A 15,302-nucleotide genomic window follows, 5' to 3' on the forward strand; every position below is an offset into this window, starting at 1 on the left:
AAGTTCGCATCGTATGTGGTCTGGATGTCGTGCGAGGAGTTCGTTGACCCATGCCATTACAGACAAGGCTGAAGTATAATAGGGTTGCTTGTTGTAGTGAGTTTGCGAGTGACCTTGGAGTACCTGCCCAGCAGCATCAGCAATAGCCATTGCTACACGAGCAGCACCATGGAACATCTTGTCTATCCAGTGCAGCTCATTTACGTCCAGTCGGTCGGAGTCTACCGCATCAGCACAATTGGAATCTTCATCCGCACTGTCTTCGATGTCGACATCATCTTTGTCTAGTGGGTCTAGTAGATCAAATTTGGCATTGAGGTCGTTAGGATGCATTGTGTTGTACAATAGGCTCAGCGACCACTATCATATTGTATCAGCATGATCAGGGTGACATTATTTTTGGTCTCGGACTATTTGGTCTTGTATGGGCTACGTTGGAATTTCAAAGTTGGTTGGCGAAAATGATGTCCGAACAGACTCTTAGGCCACTATCGAGAAACTCAGAACTTGTGTTTTTGAAACTTTGGATGGCTGTATATCAAGGTTTACAAGCTTAGTAATATCAAGCTCTATGTGTGGGATTTTCCTTATGCACACCTCCTGACTTGCACTAGTTTTAATTCTAATCAAATCTCAAGACCTCACTGTAGGATACCAGTTTGACTCATATCACAATAGCAAGCTTACATAATAATACACTCATATATCACACCATGTCTGAACTGATTCCAGTGACTCCATTCTAATTCCAAATTGCAAAATATGAGAGGTTGATTTCAAAAAGTCTGACATTTGTATATTTGTGCAACATAGGGGTTGATTTTACGCAAATCTGACATTTGCATATTTGCGCAATATGAGGGGTCGATTTTGCGCAAATCTGACACTTGCATATTTGCGCAATATGAGGGGTCAAGTTTGCACAAATCTGACATTTGCATATTTGCGCAATATGGGGGGTCCATTTCACGCAAATCTGACATTTGCATATTTGCGCAATATGAAGGGTCCATGTCACGCAAATCTGACATTTGTATTTTTGCGCAATATGAGGGGTCAATTTTGTGCAAATCTGACATTTGTATTTTTGCAAAATATGAGAGGTTGATTTCAAAAAGTCTGACATTTGTATATTTGTGCAACATAGGGGTTGATTTCACGCAAATCTGACATGTGCATATTTGCGCAATATGAGGGGTCCATTTCACGCAAATCTGACATGTGCATATTTGCGCAATATGGGGGGTCAATTTTGCGCAAATCTGACATGTGCATATTTGCGCAATATGGGGGGGGTCCATTTGACGCAAATCTGACATTTGCATATTTGCGCAATATGAAGGGTCCATGTCACGCAAATCTGACATTTGTATATTTGCGCAATATGAGGGGTCAATTGTGCGCAAATCTGACATGTGCATATTTGCGCAATATGGGGGGTCCATTTCACGCAAATCTGACATTTGTATTTTTGTGCAATATGGGGGGTCCATTTCACGCAAATCTGACATGTGCATATTTGCGCAATATGGGGGGTCCATTTGACGCAAATCTGACATTCGCATATTTGCGCAATATGGGGGGTCAATTTTGCGCAAATCTGACATGTGCATATTTGCGCAATATGGGGGGGTCCATTTCACGCAAATCTGACATTTGTATATTTGCGCAATATGAAGGGTCCATTTCACGCAAATCTGACATGTGCATATTTGCGCAATATGGGGGGGTCCATTTCACGCAAATCTGACATTTGTATTTTTGCGGAATATGAGGGGTCAATTTTGCGCAAATCTGACATGTGCATATTTGCGCAATATGGCTGTTTTAGATATACCATAACCCAGCCTTAACTCTAATGGACTTGCAAAATCATGGGTAGAATGCTGATTTTGTCCGAATAAATCATGTTTCAGAGTCATGCTACCCCCTCCCCCTACCTACTCAACAATGAAGCATGATTTTATGTATATACTGATGTAAAAAGGATTTAAATAGTGCATTTGGATCATACAAATAGATTGAAGATGGGTTCGAAGTGTTTTTGGCCAATATGAAATGTAATGTGTAAGTTGACCTCATACCCCCCCTCAAAGATCGATTTTTCTGGCCTTCCCATGACTTGCCATGACTCCAAATCCATTTTTCCTGGGGGCTCTTGATAGCTGCGAACAAGATGGTCAAGCCCGAATTGTCAGAAAAAATCAGGTGGTCGAGATACAGAAGGTCCTCCTCCCCCCCCTAACTCACATATCTTCCTATTATGTAAATACCGGTATGTAGAAGGGTGTCCCTACTGTTTTACAATGATATAAATCGATTGAGAATGATACAAGAGCGATTTGAGACCATACAAAGTGACATGTGCGAATTTGTCGCATACCCCCCTCAAAGATCGATTTTTCTAGCCTTCCCATGACTTGCATGCCCTCCAAAAGCATTTTTCCAGGGGGCTCTCAATGTCCCTGAACACGATGGTAAAGCCCAATATGTCAGGAAAAATCAGGTTGTCGAGATATAGAATGTCCTCCTCCCCCCTCCTACCCCCTATATCGCACCACACTCGAATATAACTCAAGACCAATGCTGAAAATGGTGTTCCTACTGTTTTTCAGTTGTACAAATCGATTGGAGATGGTCCCAGAGTGTATAGAGGTCGCCAATATTGTGGTTTGGTGGAGGGGCTAAAAAGTCAGTATTTCAACCATATCTCCATATTCCAACCGCCGTTTTTCTTAATTCTTGGTTCATATGATTCCTGGAAGATGCCTCTAAATGATGTACCAGCCCAGGAAAAGATATTTTTTCCAAAGTTTGAAACCTATTTCTGTTTTGACCATATAAGTTTAAGACACCCCTACACAGCGGGAGTCCTGGAAGGCCACATTCATGATAGAAGATGTGCAACGAAATCCTGTTTAAGACACACCTACACAGCGGGAGTCCTGGAAGGCCACATTCATGATGGGAGACGGTCAACTGAACAATGTTTGAGACACCCCTACACAGTGGGAGTCCTGGAAGGCCACATTTTGAATAATGAAGGGTGTATATAGTGGTGAAAAGTCAATCCTAGCAATCCTAGGAGGCCCCATAACTAATCCACCTCTTCCCAGCGCAACTCCAGATTGCATGTACCTCTAAACATGAATTTGACCCCCTGCTTGTTCCGGCTGTCACTCTCGTTCATCTCGTCTGCACTACAGTGGCAATGAATGGTCCCTACAAGTCAGGTCAAATCTCGTTCAAAACGTTTTATGATGGCGCTACAATGCGCTACGTAAATGATAAACCCACACCCGATCTATCTCGAGGAATTCATATTGGGGAGGTCCCCTGGTGTTCTACCAAGGACGGGGATGGTAATGTCGGGTGGTGGATGCGTTTCTGGATTCCAATCCCCTTCGCACTCTTTCAGCGAGCAGAGACTAGGACTTTCAAGATAGATGCCAAGGTACATGTCAACGGAGATGGAGGTAAAGAAGGGTATCTAAGCGCTTCGAGTGATTTCACATTGTCCAGGTTGCTCAGAGGTTTGGCGATGTAGATGACCGCTTGAGTATCTACTGATGTAAAGATCGATCACCATGTGTTAGCGTTGCATCAAACATTCATGTGTCTCCTTCCCTAGTACATAGTGACTATGTCTACAGTTCAGTGACTTGATCCATGTGTCCATGTGTACACGCTCTATATCGATGACTTGCCATCCTTCTGAGCTACAATTACACAACCATCAATCGTCACAACATCGTCTTCAAATACATGCACTCACACATGGTAATACGGTCGCCTAGCGATAAAGCGATGCCCTGCGTTTTGCTCCGAATACGAACGTGGCCTACAATCCCAGCCTCCGTCTTCTCGATGCTAAGATTGGCTAAAGCATCTTCGCCTGTGTCATCACAAAATAAGACCGGTGCTGACACAAAGCTTATGGAGAGAACCGACGCACCGAACAAACTTCGAGCATACATGTTGGCAGATAGGAAATCGCAATCGCCCGACATGGCCCCTTCTGGAGTCAGACAAGACATGTTCGTAGACTTCATGACGTGCTTCAGGTAGTCGCGAGGGTCGCTATGCAGGTGCGTTAGCTAGCGACTATATAAGAGAACCCTGGAGATATACGTCATGTTCGTTGACACGTTAACCCTGTTCTCCCACTCAAACTCTGTCCACATGCTTCGGAACTTGAGCGTAGTGAGTATTTAGACAGCCACAACAGGAATTAAAGACATACCTGTGTCTCGCTACAGTACGCGGGCTTGATATAGTCCATGATGTCAATGTGGATGTCGTTCAAGATAACACAACACTCGGCGAGGGCAGGGCCGTCCCACAGGATGCTGCCAAATATGACGCCAGTTTCTGTTGACGAGACCTACGATGCACAGTTAATATGAATGAGTGGCGGAGTATCTTTGGTTGTTACCTTGATTGTGGCCTTGATACTCTGGAAACCGTGAGGCGCTATGGTATATACAGCAGGTCGTTCGACCAGTTTGAGGTCACCAAGCGTTGCGAAGTCAAGACAAAGATTCTGCAGCGTATTAGACGTCTGGTTGACCAGGAGAACATCTGAGCACCGTTGATGAGTGTCGCCGGTAAATAGCCCATCGAGGGAAGTATACACACCAAGCATAATATCGAATCCGTGCATCTTGACGTATGCTTCCGCGTATATAGGATCCGAAAAACCTAAAAGTGATGAGGACTGAAACTCAAGATGACCACGGTACTATAAGACATACCTGTGAGCTGAGATATGCGACTGAGGTTGGATATGAAGTCTTCCCGGACTTCAGCAGCTCCCGTTGCCTTATCCAAGTCCTCGACGTACTGAAAAAAAAATGAATGGCGTACAATCGATTGACGACAAAAGCCTACATCGATGGGATCATCTGCTGATTTTTTGGAGAATTGCCTGAAAGTAAGGAGATCATCGACTTGCACAATTTGCTCCTTCGTGCTTTCCGACTCTTTCTTCTCTGCTGCTTTTTTCTGTCCGCTCATCAGCAACACAGCTTGAAGCATACTAGGCACACACCTCCTGAGCGATGAGCATCTTTGAGTATGCCGCTTTAGTGTCCTTCAAGAAGATATCGTGGACGATGGTCTTTTCCTGAAGTTCGCTTAATGTTTGTATGCAATTAAGGATGCGCTCGTTTGAATCCTCATCGATCGGTACTGTGACAAACTTCGACTGGCCGACGCGGATAATGGACGTCATGATCAACATAGACTGGGTGGGCGTCAGTAAATGCTATAAAAACATCAACAGTAGTACGTACCTCAGCTCGGAGAGCGTTGGCCTTTGGCCGGTCGTTTGTAAGGTCATCGAACCGCAGTACGAGCTTCGTCAGCGCTGAAGCGAGTACCGAACCCGTGAAAAAGTCGCCTCCCAGTATGAGGGCTGACATTACATCCTAAAAACTTCCGAACGAAATGAACGTGCATACCACGCACCTCTCAGTGGCGGCTTAGACGCAGCCTTGACAGCCTCTAATCTCGCTGAGCTGGCGCTGGTGTATGCCGTCTCCGTCGCATATGTCCCGTCAGCAAGCACCTTTGGCCGCCCGCTTCCCTCGACCTTCTTGTCCTCCTTCTTGTCCTCCTCGCCCCCAGCCTCGTCGAGCAACCGCTGCTCACTCGCAAGAATAGGGATCTCGCCAATCACTTTGCGGATGTCTTGGAATGTGGCTTGAATGTCTGACGGGCTTTCGACGTACTCGCCCAGAATCCAGAGGACGCCGCGGAAGGCTTTACCGGATTTGATCTCGGTCAGAGTCTGAGTGAGCTTGTCGCATATGGACTGCCGGAGGTGTGGGAATTTCTCAACTACTTCACTGTGGGTGCGTTAGTGAAATAAGATGTGGGACTAGGAGGAAAGAACCAACCGGACGAAGGCCACGACGTCCAGAGCAGATGGGTTATTGGAATCTCCAAGGAATTCCATGAGTGCGTGCACAACACTTGCAGCCACCTCAGAAAACTTGACCGCTAACACATGGATAGATTGGATTAGAAGCTGCCTGTACTCCGGGGCCTTCTCGAACTCGCGCTCTTGTGTCTGCTGCAGCTGCTTCTTGAGGAAAAGAACAACTTCCTCGACGTTCCGATTCGAGGTCATGCTCAGTACGATACTCATGGCTTTCCTTCGGACCTCCATGTCGGCGCTGATACAATAGAACTCAGTAGCTATTTTCAACTAGAAATTGATCAATGTTCCTACCTCGATAAGACCTGCAAGATGTCCATCGTCAGTCCATCCAGAATATGACCATGCTTCGAGCGTAGGGTATCCAGGCGATCCAGGACGATTAGCTTAACGTTGTTATCTGATTCTTTGATGACCAAATTAACAAAGCACGAAGCAGCCGCTATTGATGAAGGTGAGCAAACATGCGCACAAGACCTGATCGTAAACATACCTTTCACAGCAGCGGGATTCTGCGTGAGTGTAGTGAGTGTCGTAGCAGCTTCGTACTTTACTGCATGTGATGAAGAATTCAACAACTCAAACATGCATCTGATATATCGCGGCTGCAAGACGACAGAAATGAGGACAAACAAGATGGCCCAAATAAAGAGGACTTACTCGATGCGTCGTGTCGTTCTTGCAATCCAACCTGATGACTTCTATTATGCTCATCTGCAAGAGTTCGTCTAGACTCGTCAGCTGATCATATACGCTAATCAACCACTCCACAGCTTTAGGCATCGCGCAATGCGCAAGGAACACAAATGCGTTACGCTTGCACGTCGCGTCAGACTCTGCAGCAATGAAAGTTTGCATGAGCTCTGGGGCATCTGGGATGAGGTGTTCATATTCGCGGTATATAGTGTACACAGCGAATACGGCATTCTTGCGGACGTAGGAATGACGGTGCTCCAGACAGCTACGACAGGTGGGAATGAGGGGTTCGAGGAGTTCGGCATCTTTGGATATTTTTTGAAGAAAACGTAAGGTAGCGCCACGAATATATTCGTTGGGGTGTTGCTGTAGGGATATGAAGGACGGAACGTCAGAAGTGCAGTGATTAGTCTTACCAGGTCATTTCGGATGGCATTGCTAGGCGAGGTGAATACATGTGCGGTAGGAGGATGATAGATGCACGTACACGACGAGAATCATTTCCTGCTTAAGCTTCCCATTCTCATCATACTTGGGACACACCTCCCAGTAGAAGTGAAGCAACTTTTTGAGCTGCTTGTTTTTGGAGGGCATGATATATTGTATGATTGGCATCAAGAGCGTGGGCTAGACCGCCATCAGTGCATCAGCATCATACGGTCTACAGGAAAGATCGGAATATACCTGAGGGTTCCCATTAATCGTCGACACAATAATCCTGCGCAACGTGTCCAGTCTGTCTTCATCGGTGCCTTTCTCGAGGGATGTCCTAAGTTCCTGTGTGGACGGGCTCTCGGTGGTATCTTCAAATACAACTGTGTAGCATGGTGCCTCTGCTGCCATTATAACCTAGACAACGCGACTGACGGGTAAGCTCGAGCGTTACTTTGGACGTGTATTGATAGTGGACGTGGTGGAGGCTGTATAAAGGCGTGAGAATTATCTTCCGAATGTGCGTTATATGTCCCCGGTTTCGTCCTGTTCAGCACATCGTTCGCTCCGTTCCTCCAGTTCACTCCAGCCTTATTACCAGTAAGTTTCGAATAATTCGCGTTCTGCTTCATATAAACCTGTATGCTAGATCACACTCATGGCATTCCTCGGTCTTCGCAAGTGGTCTACTCCTGCATGTTCCATTTCTCATGCCACAAGTGATCTTCCGCTAATCCGTCGTGTGAACAGGTATTGAGGCCTATGGCGCCCTTCCTAGCAGCAAGCGTGGTCACCTTTTACCTTGTCTCGAAGATGCAGGAGATGGGTGTTCGTTGTACGTTACATGTTTTTTCCACGTGGACCTCGCATGAATGGAATGGGTGTTACAGCGGAGACATACGCCAAAGATCCTAAAAACCCATATGGTGCTCAGATCGCAAAGGAGGCACATCATTAGAAGCCATTTTGACTTCTTTTGGGCTCATAGGCGCGTTCAATTATACCCTTTTTTAATAAGCTGACGGCTCATTTGACATTTCCTTGCAGACCTTTTACGCACACTTAGAACCAGATATCCTTAAAGTTGAAGAATCCATGGTCAAAACACGATGTTTATTGCAGAAATTTTCCCCGTGAATATTACGCGTGATTTACAATGCTCACTAAGAGAGGCTATTGCTGCCTTATCTTGGACGACGAGCACCATTCTGGTTACGTTTTTTGTAGATATTGTTTTACTAACTGATTTCTACCAGCACACTGGAACGCTTATGAAATGGCTAATGGAACAGTTACTTCGGTATAATGTTCTGAGTCAGCCAATGCACCGAAAATCATGATTACGTACCATGTTGTGGATGCATAACATGTACACAGTGGATGGATAGCAGTTCACATCAGTAACATCCCAGTCCATGGAGAAATCTCGATCAGAGCAGCTGAATGACGCATTCGGACGGCTGCATATAGGCTGTTCTCTCCCGTTAAGCGATAAAGGATTGTTCGAGAGTCGCCGGACCTTCTGCTTGTGAGAGTATGTGTTAACCTACCGTCTGAAGGTCACTTGCCATGAATACAACGTACTTCATTCAGATCCAATCCGTTGCAGTGACATTCTTTGGCACTCTTGCGGGGCTCAGCGCGCGTTTCCTTTATTGTTATATATTACTGTCACTGATCCATTCAATACAGCAACAACCTTGCGCGACGGTATGTACTCGTTATCGGACTTGTGATTCGTCTAGCGTAAGTCCCCCAATTATTTCAACCATGTATTCTTCTCAGGGGTGTCGTAACGATGATCCATTCGCGTGGTGTTAACGCCTCAGATAATGCTGAGCTAGTTTGGACCCAGATCCATGAAGGTTTCGGCGAAGGTTTTGCCGCTGTCTCTTCATACGTAGGAACACAAGCATCCGACCTCGGCGATCATCATGGCGGTCATGGTTCTATTCACTGAAATCGGGGGCGCCGTCGGAAACGTATGGGTGCATGCATTCAAAAATTTCAGCCAGAGTGATTTGCGACTTGCTCTTGGTCCCCTGTAGCTGTAAGGTACGTAACCACATTTTCGAATTCGAATGTATTTAAGTGCAACAATAACAGCTTCAGTTTTGTTTTTATGCGACCTCGAGAATTTTTCCTCAAAGCCTAACTGTTTCGCAGATCGAATCACGATGGCGACCCCTCATACACCATGATCACAGAACTCACAGGTACTACAGCCAGATCCAACCCTAATCCCTCACCACACCTCACAATCTGATTATTGTACTAGGGATCTGAAGCTAGGTCGCGAGGCTGTTGCTGTTCTCACTGATTTGGGTATGTATCTGGCAGATATCTCAATGATGCGCAACAGAATGCTGGTGATATCGAACTTTATCCACTCCTCAACCTCCTCAAGCAGAAGAGGCCCAGAGAGGAAGGTGAATCCTCGCCTACGCCAAACTATGTAGGGAAGAAGAGCTGACATGTTTGATTTTTTATTGGTTGTACGATAAAGACGAGATGCTAGACGAGTATCTCGTAGCTGTTGTGCTTGCCAATAATAACCATCCTCGTAGCTAAATCACATTTGTTGTTTGGATCGAGTTATCAAGCGCTCATTTAGTCAACCTACCAAATATTGGTTCCCGCATAATCTGCTGCATCGCACCACTCATGTAAACTCGACCGTGACAGAAGCTTGAGTCACGGTGTTTCATGACCATAGTAGTATCATGATAGTTGTTTGGATCAGAGATCGTTGCCAAACAACCACCTGAATCTGAATTCGGGTTAGACCCTAGCCAACTCCTTGCATAGTCATCGCACATGTAGAAGGTGTCACTAGCATTCGAGTGCGAGCATCTTGATTCCTCATAGACTCATTTAACGTCCCTGCTCGCGACTCATGTCAGGTCCTTGTACAACGACTTCGACAAAGCCACATAATCGAAACCCAACTGGGAGGAACCAATACAAGGACTGTCGTACGTACCCACCCTTTCTGCTCCTTATATTGTCTTCACTGTATGCAGCCCCGAAGAATGACAATCAGGTTACGGAGCTTCTGTATGACTACCAACGGAGAGAAATATTCGATAAGAAGAAGATTAGTCAACTCCTGTATGACGAGCATGGTATTAAGCTGAGGTACGCGTGCCATGCGCTCTTCTTTACCTTGATATGTAATCATATACTTCAGTGAAAGCTCGGTAGCTCGAAGACGAAGAGCTCTGGGTCTCTATGCAAGTGGTGTGACCACCCGACAACTGCCAGAAACGGTCAAACGACAGCTCGTGCTCACTCAGATGTTGAAAGACCCGGAAAAGAAACTCGGCCCTAGGATGATCAAACAGCTAATTGCCCGTGACACTGGTATTCATCTGACAAGGTACGTGAATACCAAATCACTCCTTTGATGCCGTTCTCATGATAATGTAGGGATTACATCAGGGCTGAGATGATGAGACAAGACCCTGAGGGGTTTGCATCTAGAGATACGTCCGTGAAGAAGACAAATACCTTGGAAATAAGCGATGGAGAGTCTATGGTCCATACCATGACCGTGTTGCCGACATGTTGACACAAAGCGTTCTCGGTACCAACTTGTTGAAGTATTGCGTCGAAACCTTGTTTAATGAATTTTTGATGAATACAACCCTCACCATCCAATTTGGTCAAGGTGCTAACGTGACTTTCCTGGATGTGTGTACATTACTGCAGTCGCAATAAAGAATGTGTAACTATTAGTTGTATCATCATCGGTATCCGAAATGCTCCTCGCACCACATCGCAATGCGCCGTCACTGTAAAAAGGAACGGAAATCCGAAAAAGCGCGAGAACCAGGGATGTTGAAGAGCATCTATCACTACACCAGATCTCATGATAATCCGGTCCAATGGTAAAGCACTGTGCCCTGCTCGAAAATTAGGAAAATGCATGTTGTCCGAATGGTTGTGACATACAGTACTGTTTTCCTTTCGGACAATCTTCCGGTTCACTAAAGCAATCAAACATTTGTTGACACGTGCCTGATTGAGATCGGGAGGTTTAATGAGTTCGATGACTGCGCGCAAGGGCCATGAGCCAATGTATACTGCAACGAAGAAGGATTACCCACGTCTGATACCTCGTCCATTACTGTCCATCATGAATTCTATCACAGATTCCATGTTACGTCGGAGACCCTGGAGCATCTATGCTTTAATAAACATTCTCGTATCATCATTGAGTATACGTGCCGGATCACTACCCCGAAACTCAAGGGGAAGAGACATCACTATCTTCTCAAGTGAAAGCTGCAGGGACGATAAATGAAGAAAATGATGCCCCATGTATCAATACTCACCGATCGGTCCTTTTTCTCCTTCGCACTGAGCTTTGGTTTGACCTTCTTCTTGGGGATACCTGTCGATGTGGTCTTCGTAATGCTAGTAGAAGCATTCCTTGTCGTAGCATTCGTTGTGTATGTCGTTTCAAACTCTTGGTTTTCGGTGAACGTCGTTTTGTCTGCCTCTAAGTCTGATGGCGGCGGAATGGCTGATGCTGCTTTCAGAGCAGCTTCTTCAGCCAAACGGGCGTTTTCCTCTAATGAATATGTCGCATCATCTCGAACGCATAATAAATTTATTACACAACTCACCTGCTCGTCGCTTAGCTAGCCGGAACGATGCATCCGTTGGAGCCTAGCAGATTAACAACAAGAGATCAGTCGACGTACTCGATCATCGTGAAGTACCAAGGATTACCTGCGGCCAGTCCACCGTAAGCGCGTTCATGTCCATGACATATAACCAGCTTGCAAAGCTCTCGTTGAATGTCTTCAGAGAGTTGCTGAGGTTCCTTAGGCCCTCGACATTCGTCTGCAGCGCTTCAACTTCGTCGACTAGCTCTGCCATTACAGGCTCGATAAAGCCAAGGCCATGGGGGGCATCAGGGTTGTTACCCGATCGCGAGAAAGCGAAGAGAGACCCTTGGGAGACACGTTTAAGAGGTGTTCTATGCGGCGTATGTTCGGGCATCACGAGGTTAGATATTAGAGTGCTGTGACACGTGCTTGACGCGTCTCTATATTGACGCTATTTTTATACTATAACTTCAAAGTCTCTGACCAAAGCTTGCACAAGTAAACGGGTTAAAGGTATATGGATGCAGATCACTTTGTCATAAGATGGAGTCTGATCCATGGCAAGTTCGGCTGGACAAGATAGGCTCTCAAAATAGTATCATCCATATTGAAAATCATCGCGACACCAAACCGGAAAAATGGACATTTTACGATAGACTACTATAATCGAAAGGTTAACTCGAACGCGGACAAAATAAACAGCGTCCAGTGCACAAAACGACATCAAATCGTTGACCCTAGTTTGTTTGTGCGCCCACAGCCTGATGAAAAGGCCCCTCATAAGCGCACATCGGGATCCAAGTAATAGAGAAACCCTTACCAGGCGTTTCAAGTGCTCCATGAAAACTTGCAAGCTAACATCGTCGGTGAAGATCGCCTGTCCGGCGCCCGCAGCTTGTGGAGTGCCATACATCGATGTCGACATGTGCGTCGTTGATGGGTTGAGCTTCGATAGCAGGAATCGAGCTTGACTGCCGCCCTGGTCGCAGACAATGTAACGTGGTATAGGGAAGCGGTCGACAAGCAAGTCCTGTGTGGAGTGTGGACAACCGTCAAAGTGAGTTAGAAGCACGAAGCTAAATCGTCATACCTGAGCATCTGTGACAGGATTCTCCAACAGCTCCTTGAAGTTCTCATATCCATCCTGCTCTTGGTAACCTGCTTTCCTCCATTGGGCCACCGTTTCACCATGGAAAATAAGAATATGAAAGAAGGTATCGAGAAGGAGGATGGCATCAGATTTGATAGAGACGCTGTCGAGCAAGACAGGCTGGGGCTCGACATCGAATGTATATGACATCAGAGTGGGTTGAATCATGATTAACGAGTTGTTGACGTCTTCTTCGTTGAGAATATGTCTGTGACCTTTTAGCATCCAAATACTGTACCGCACTGCAGAGGTACAGACCTGTAGAATGCAGTCTCATCGGGACTATTGTTAAACACCTGCAAGAACTGACTTCTCCGGAGATGGAACATGAACTGTGGATAGATGCTGAAATTATCCGTTAGTCTAAAGCTGACAGGGTCCTCCTTTCTGTAATCTGCGAACTTCTGGCAAAGACGGATAAGCATGCGGTCGAGCCAGCGCAAAACGTCTGGTGAGTCGTCTATTTCGGCCTTGAAGACTGCTATCCTTGCCATAAGTACGGCGGCGGCTTCTTGGTCGAATGAAGAAGCGATGCTGGGAGAGTTCGCTTCTGCAAAATTTCGAGCGATTGTGGTGACGCGCAAACGCATCTGCCCAGATGAGTGCTGATAATGAGTGACGAATTGAATGAGACCCCTTGATCCGGGAGACAATGCCTGACCCGCAGGAGTAACGACCTCGAAGTAAATAGCAGCAGATGTCCTAGGCGTAATGGAGTTGATCCGCCAGGCTGACGTTTGACCAATACCAATTTCTGTCTCGCCAACGCATGCAGATTTTTTCCCGGCAGAGATTGCATGTCCGATAAGGCCAGAAACCTTCAGTTCTTTGGTAGTCTAAGCATATTGAAGTCAAAAAGTCATGTACAGGAGTATGCGAGGCGACTTGCCTGTACGTCGAACGTCGCGTTAAAACCCATCTGCAAGAAGTCCTGGTCGTCCTTATTGAACATGCGCAGGAAACTTTGCTTGAAGATCGACGTAGCAAAGGAATCAGATAGAACAATGACACCATTTGTCGAGTTTGGCAATGACTTCATCTCTAGCAAGCCCACTTGATCCAAGCACCCAGCAAACAGATCGACAGCATGCCCATTGTTGGATACTCTCTTCGCCAGACCTTCATAGAACTAAAACAAAGCGAACTATGATGCCACCGCATAATTGTTCACTAATCTAGAACATACCTTTACTGCACGTTTGTAGTGCTTGACGCTGTCCCGTTCGATGTCGTGATGGGAGCGGATAGGCTCCTTGAGTTCATTGCTAACAACCATGCCTGGACCTTCCGTTGCCGGCCCACCCGCGAAGACCATTATACGTGCGCCCGTGTTAGGGAAAGTCGTCTGAGTTGCGTTGTTATCCGCGTCCTCTTCTCACCACAATTGATAAACGTACCTCCAGGAGTCCAACAGCTACACTGACAGCTACACCAGTGCAACGCAGAGCGCGCTTATCATTGGCAACTGGCCAAGGGTCACGAGCGAGTGCCTCCAAAATGCCAGTGAGTTGGAATTCGCATTGCTGGACAGGAAGCAAGAAACGGGCGGCTCCAAAAGCTTGTTGGGGCATAGGTTGGCCAGCGCGGGGTGCGGCGCGAGTTGTCGTACTGAGTCCGAGCATGTCCTGAATCTGCTTTTGTGTGTACTCCTTGCCGCCACGGAAGACGTATGATTTGCTGCACTCTGCATAACCCAATTCGTGGACTTGTGTCTGGTAGTCAAAATAATGAGCTTGAACGATGAAAAAGCCAATACATGTACGTACCATTGTGCCAAACGTAATGAGACCAACTAATGCATATGGTGGGATCAAGCTGAGACTGACGACAAGGGCATCACGAAGTGCTTTGAGGTCTTCGGCATCTAGACAGGTATCGACGACAAAGAGGAAGACAGGTGGAGCCTGAGCGGGACGAGATAGTGTGTACTCAATTGTCGTGTACTTTGGAAGTAGTTCGGCGGGTAGATTGGTGTTAGAGATATCTTTATAATGTGGGGGGAAAGCATTGCGGGTCAAGCAAAAAGGACAGATCCATAGTTTGCCTCTGATATCAATTTGACTGTATGGGGCATCATTAGTAGATTTTCAGGAAGGAAGAGAAGAGACATACCAATACGGATTGAGAATAGCACGACAAGGGGGTTTACACGTCACGGGTTCGTATAATACTGGAGGAAGATCCTCTCGCTGCTTCAATGGAGTATAAAGGGCCGATATCGGAACCACAGTCCGCGTCGCCTCTATCCGAGAAGAGGGCCATACATTCCACGAAAGACGAACACCTGACATCAAAAGTCAAATGTAAGCTAGTGTGTAAATTTAAGCAAGATATCAATGGAACAAACCATCCCGCTCTTCGACATCTTCAAAATTGAGCATCTCAGCGCCTCCGCACGGGTTCGAATAAAAGTTACAAGGGCGCGACTGTTTGCTTGTGAGTTAAGCTGAACACGAGTACTTGCAAC

General features: G+C 46.3%; 6 protein-coding genes across 6 annotated transcripts; 3 read left to right on the top strand and 3 right to left on the bottom strand.

Moving 5' to 3' along the window:
• Positions 1 to 3,093: 3,093 nt before the first annotated feature.
• EDB93DRAFT_851777 (uncharacterized protein) lies at positions 3,094 to 3,645 on the top strand. Its single transcript, XM_041457699.1, has one exon. It carries the CDS (start codon positions 3,212 to 3,214, stop codon positions 3,545 to 3,547), a length of 336 nt encoding a protein of 111 aa, XP_041303321.1. The 5' UTR covers positions 3,094 to 3,211; the 3' UTR covers positions 3,548 to 3,645.
• Positions 3,646 to 3,651: 6 nt separating this feature from the next.
• Positions 3,652 to 7,600, bottom strand: EDB93DRAFT_851774 (adaptin N terminal region-domain-containing protein). Its single transcript, XM_041457698.1, has 19 exons — positions 7,322 to 7,600; positions 7,125 to 7,264; positions 7,054 to 7,075; positions 6,602 to 7,003; positions 6,435 to 6,546; positions 6,236 to 6,383; positions 5,901 to 6,179; positions 5,470 to 5,849; positions 5,295 to 5,416; positions 5,051 to 5,245; positions 4,891 to 5,004; positions 4,755 to 4,842; positions 4,639 to 4,701; positions 4,436 to 4,581; positions 4,244 to 4,384; positions 4,132 to 4,193; positions 3,956 to 4,080; positions 3,776 to 3,895; positions 3,652 to 3,719 (listed from the first exon to the last, which is right to left on the bottom strand). Exons 1-19 carry the CDS (start codon positions 7,478 to 7,480, stop codon positions 3,691 to 3,693), a joined length of 2,847 nt encoding a protein of 948 aa, XP_041303322.1. The 5' UTR covers positions 7,481 to 7,600; the 3' UTR covers positions 3,652 to 3,690.
• Positions 7,601 to 7,819: 219 nt separating this feature from the next.
• EDB93DRAFT_1092934 (ATPase, F0 complex, subunit J) lies at positions 7,820 to 8,027 on the top strand (the record flags this gene model as incomplete). The annotated part of the gene is made up of 2 exons (XM_041446472.1): positions 7,820 to 7,904; positions 7,960 to 8,027. Coding segments are annotated over 2 exons (153 nt in total), but the record flags the coding sequence as incomplete, so codon positions are not given.
• A 1,680-nt stretch (positions 8,028 to 9,707) lies between these two features.
• EDB93DRAFT_1331322 (uncharacterized protein) lies at positions 9,708 to 10,640 on the top strand (the record flags this gene model as incomplete). The annotated part of the gene is made up of 4 exons (XM_041455203.1): positions 9,708 to 10,044; positions 10,093 to 10,207; positions 10,260 to 10,448; positions 10,499 to 10,640. Exons 1-4 carry the CDS (start codon positions 9,966 to 9,968, stop codon positions 10,638 to 10,640), a joined length of 525 nt encoding a protein of 174 aa, XP_041303324.1. The 5' UTR covers positions 9,708 to 9,965.
• Positions 10,641 to 10,691: 51 nt separating this feature from the next.
• EDB93DRAFT_851593 (DASH complex subunit Dam1-domain-containing protein) lies at positions 10,692 to 12,122 on the bottom strand. The gene is made up of 8 exons (XM_041457697.1): positions 11,807 to 12,122; positions 11,701 to 11,743; positions 11,407 to 11,645; positions 11,300 to 11,356; positions 11,179 to 11,245; positions 11,024 to 11,124; positions 10,844 to 10,967; positions 10,692 to 10,774 (listed from the first exon to the last, which is right to left on the bottom strand). The coding sequence occupies exons 1-8, from the start codon at positions 12,077 to 12,079 to the stop codon at positions 10,743 to 10,745; spliced, it is 936 nt and encodes a 311-aa protein (XP_041303325.1). The 5' UTR covers positions 12,080 to 12,122; the 3' UTR covers positions 10,692 to 10,742.
• A 300-nt stretch (positions 12,123 to 12,422) lies between these two features.
• On the bottom strand, positions 12,423 to 15,216 carry EDB93DRAFT_1242725 (uncharacterized protein; the record flags this gene model as incomplete). The annotated part of the gene is made up of 10 exons (XM_041452054.1): positions 12,423 to 12,446; positions 12,506 to 12,715; positions 12,776 to 13,043; positions 13,094 to 13,671; positions 13,725 to 13,964; positions 14,022 to 14,180; positions 14,233 to 14,547; positions 14,602 to 14,896; positions 14,948 to 15,119; positions 15,183 to 15,216. 10 exons carry the CDS (start codon positions 15,214 to 15,216, stop codon positions 12,423 to 12,425), a joined length of 2,295 nt encoding a protein of 764 aa, XP_041303326.1.
• Positions 15,217 to 15,302: the final 86 nt, after the last annotated feature.

Source organism: Suillus bovinus (assembly GCF_016758785.1).
Source record: "Suillus bovinus strain UH-Sbo-P2 chromosome Unknown EDB93scaffold_77, whole genome shotgun sequence".
Classification (NCBI taxonomy): Eukaryota; Fungi; Basidiomycota; class Agaricomycetes; order Boletales; family Suillaceae; genus Suillus; species Suillus bovinus.

Excerpts from the sequence above, each read along its gene's own strand:
- EDB93DRAFT_851774 (XM_041457698.1), bottom strand. The coding sequence starts at position 7,480 with ATGGCAGCAGAGGCACCATGCTACACAGTTGTATTTGAAGATACCACC. Across the intron at positions 7,076-7,124 it reads CAGGAAATGATTCTCGTCGT|CAATGCCATCCGAAATGACC; the intron begins GTACGTGCATCT and ends CACCTCGCCTAG. Across the intron at positions 5,417-5,469 it reads GTCTAAGCCGCCACTGAGAG|CCCTCATACTGGGAGGCGAC; the intron begins GTGCGTGGTATG and ends ATGTAATGTCAG.
- EDB93DRAFT_851777 (XM_041457699.1), top strand. The coding sequence starts at position 3,212 with ATGAATGGTCCCTACAAGTCAGGTCAAATCTCGTTCAAAACGTTTTAT.
- EDB93DRAFT_851593 (XM_041457697.1), bottom strand. The coding sequence starts at position 12,079 with ATGCCCGAACATACGCCGCATAGAACACCTCTTAAACGTGTCTCCCAA. Across the intron at positions 11,646-11,700 it reads GCTAGCTAAGCGACGAGCAG|AGGAAAACGCCCGTTTGGCT; the intron begins GTGAGTTGTGTA and ends CATATTCATTAG. Across the intron at positions 10,775-10,843 it reads TGACGGCGCATTGCGATGTG|TAATGTACACACATCCAGGA; the intron begins GTGCGAGGAGCA and ends TTGCGACTGCAG.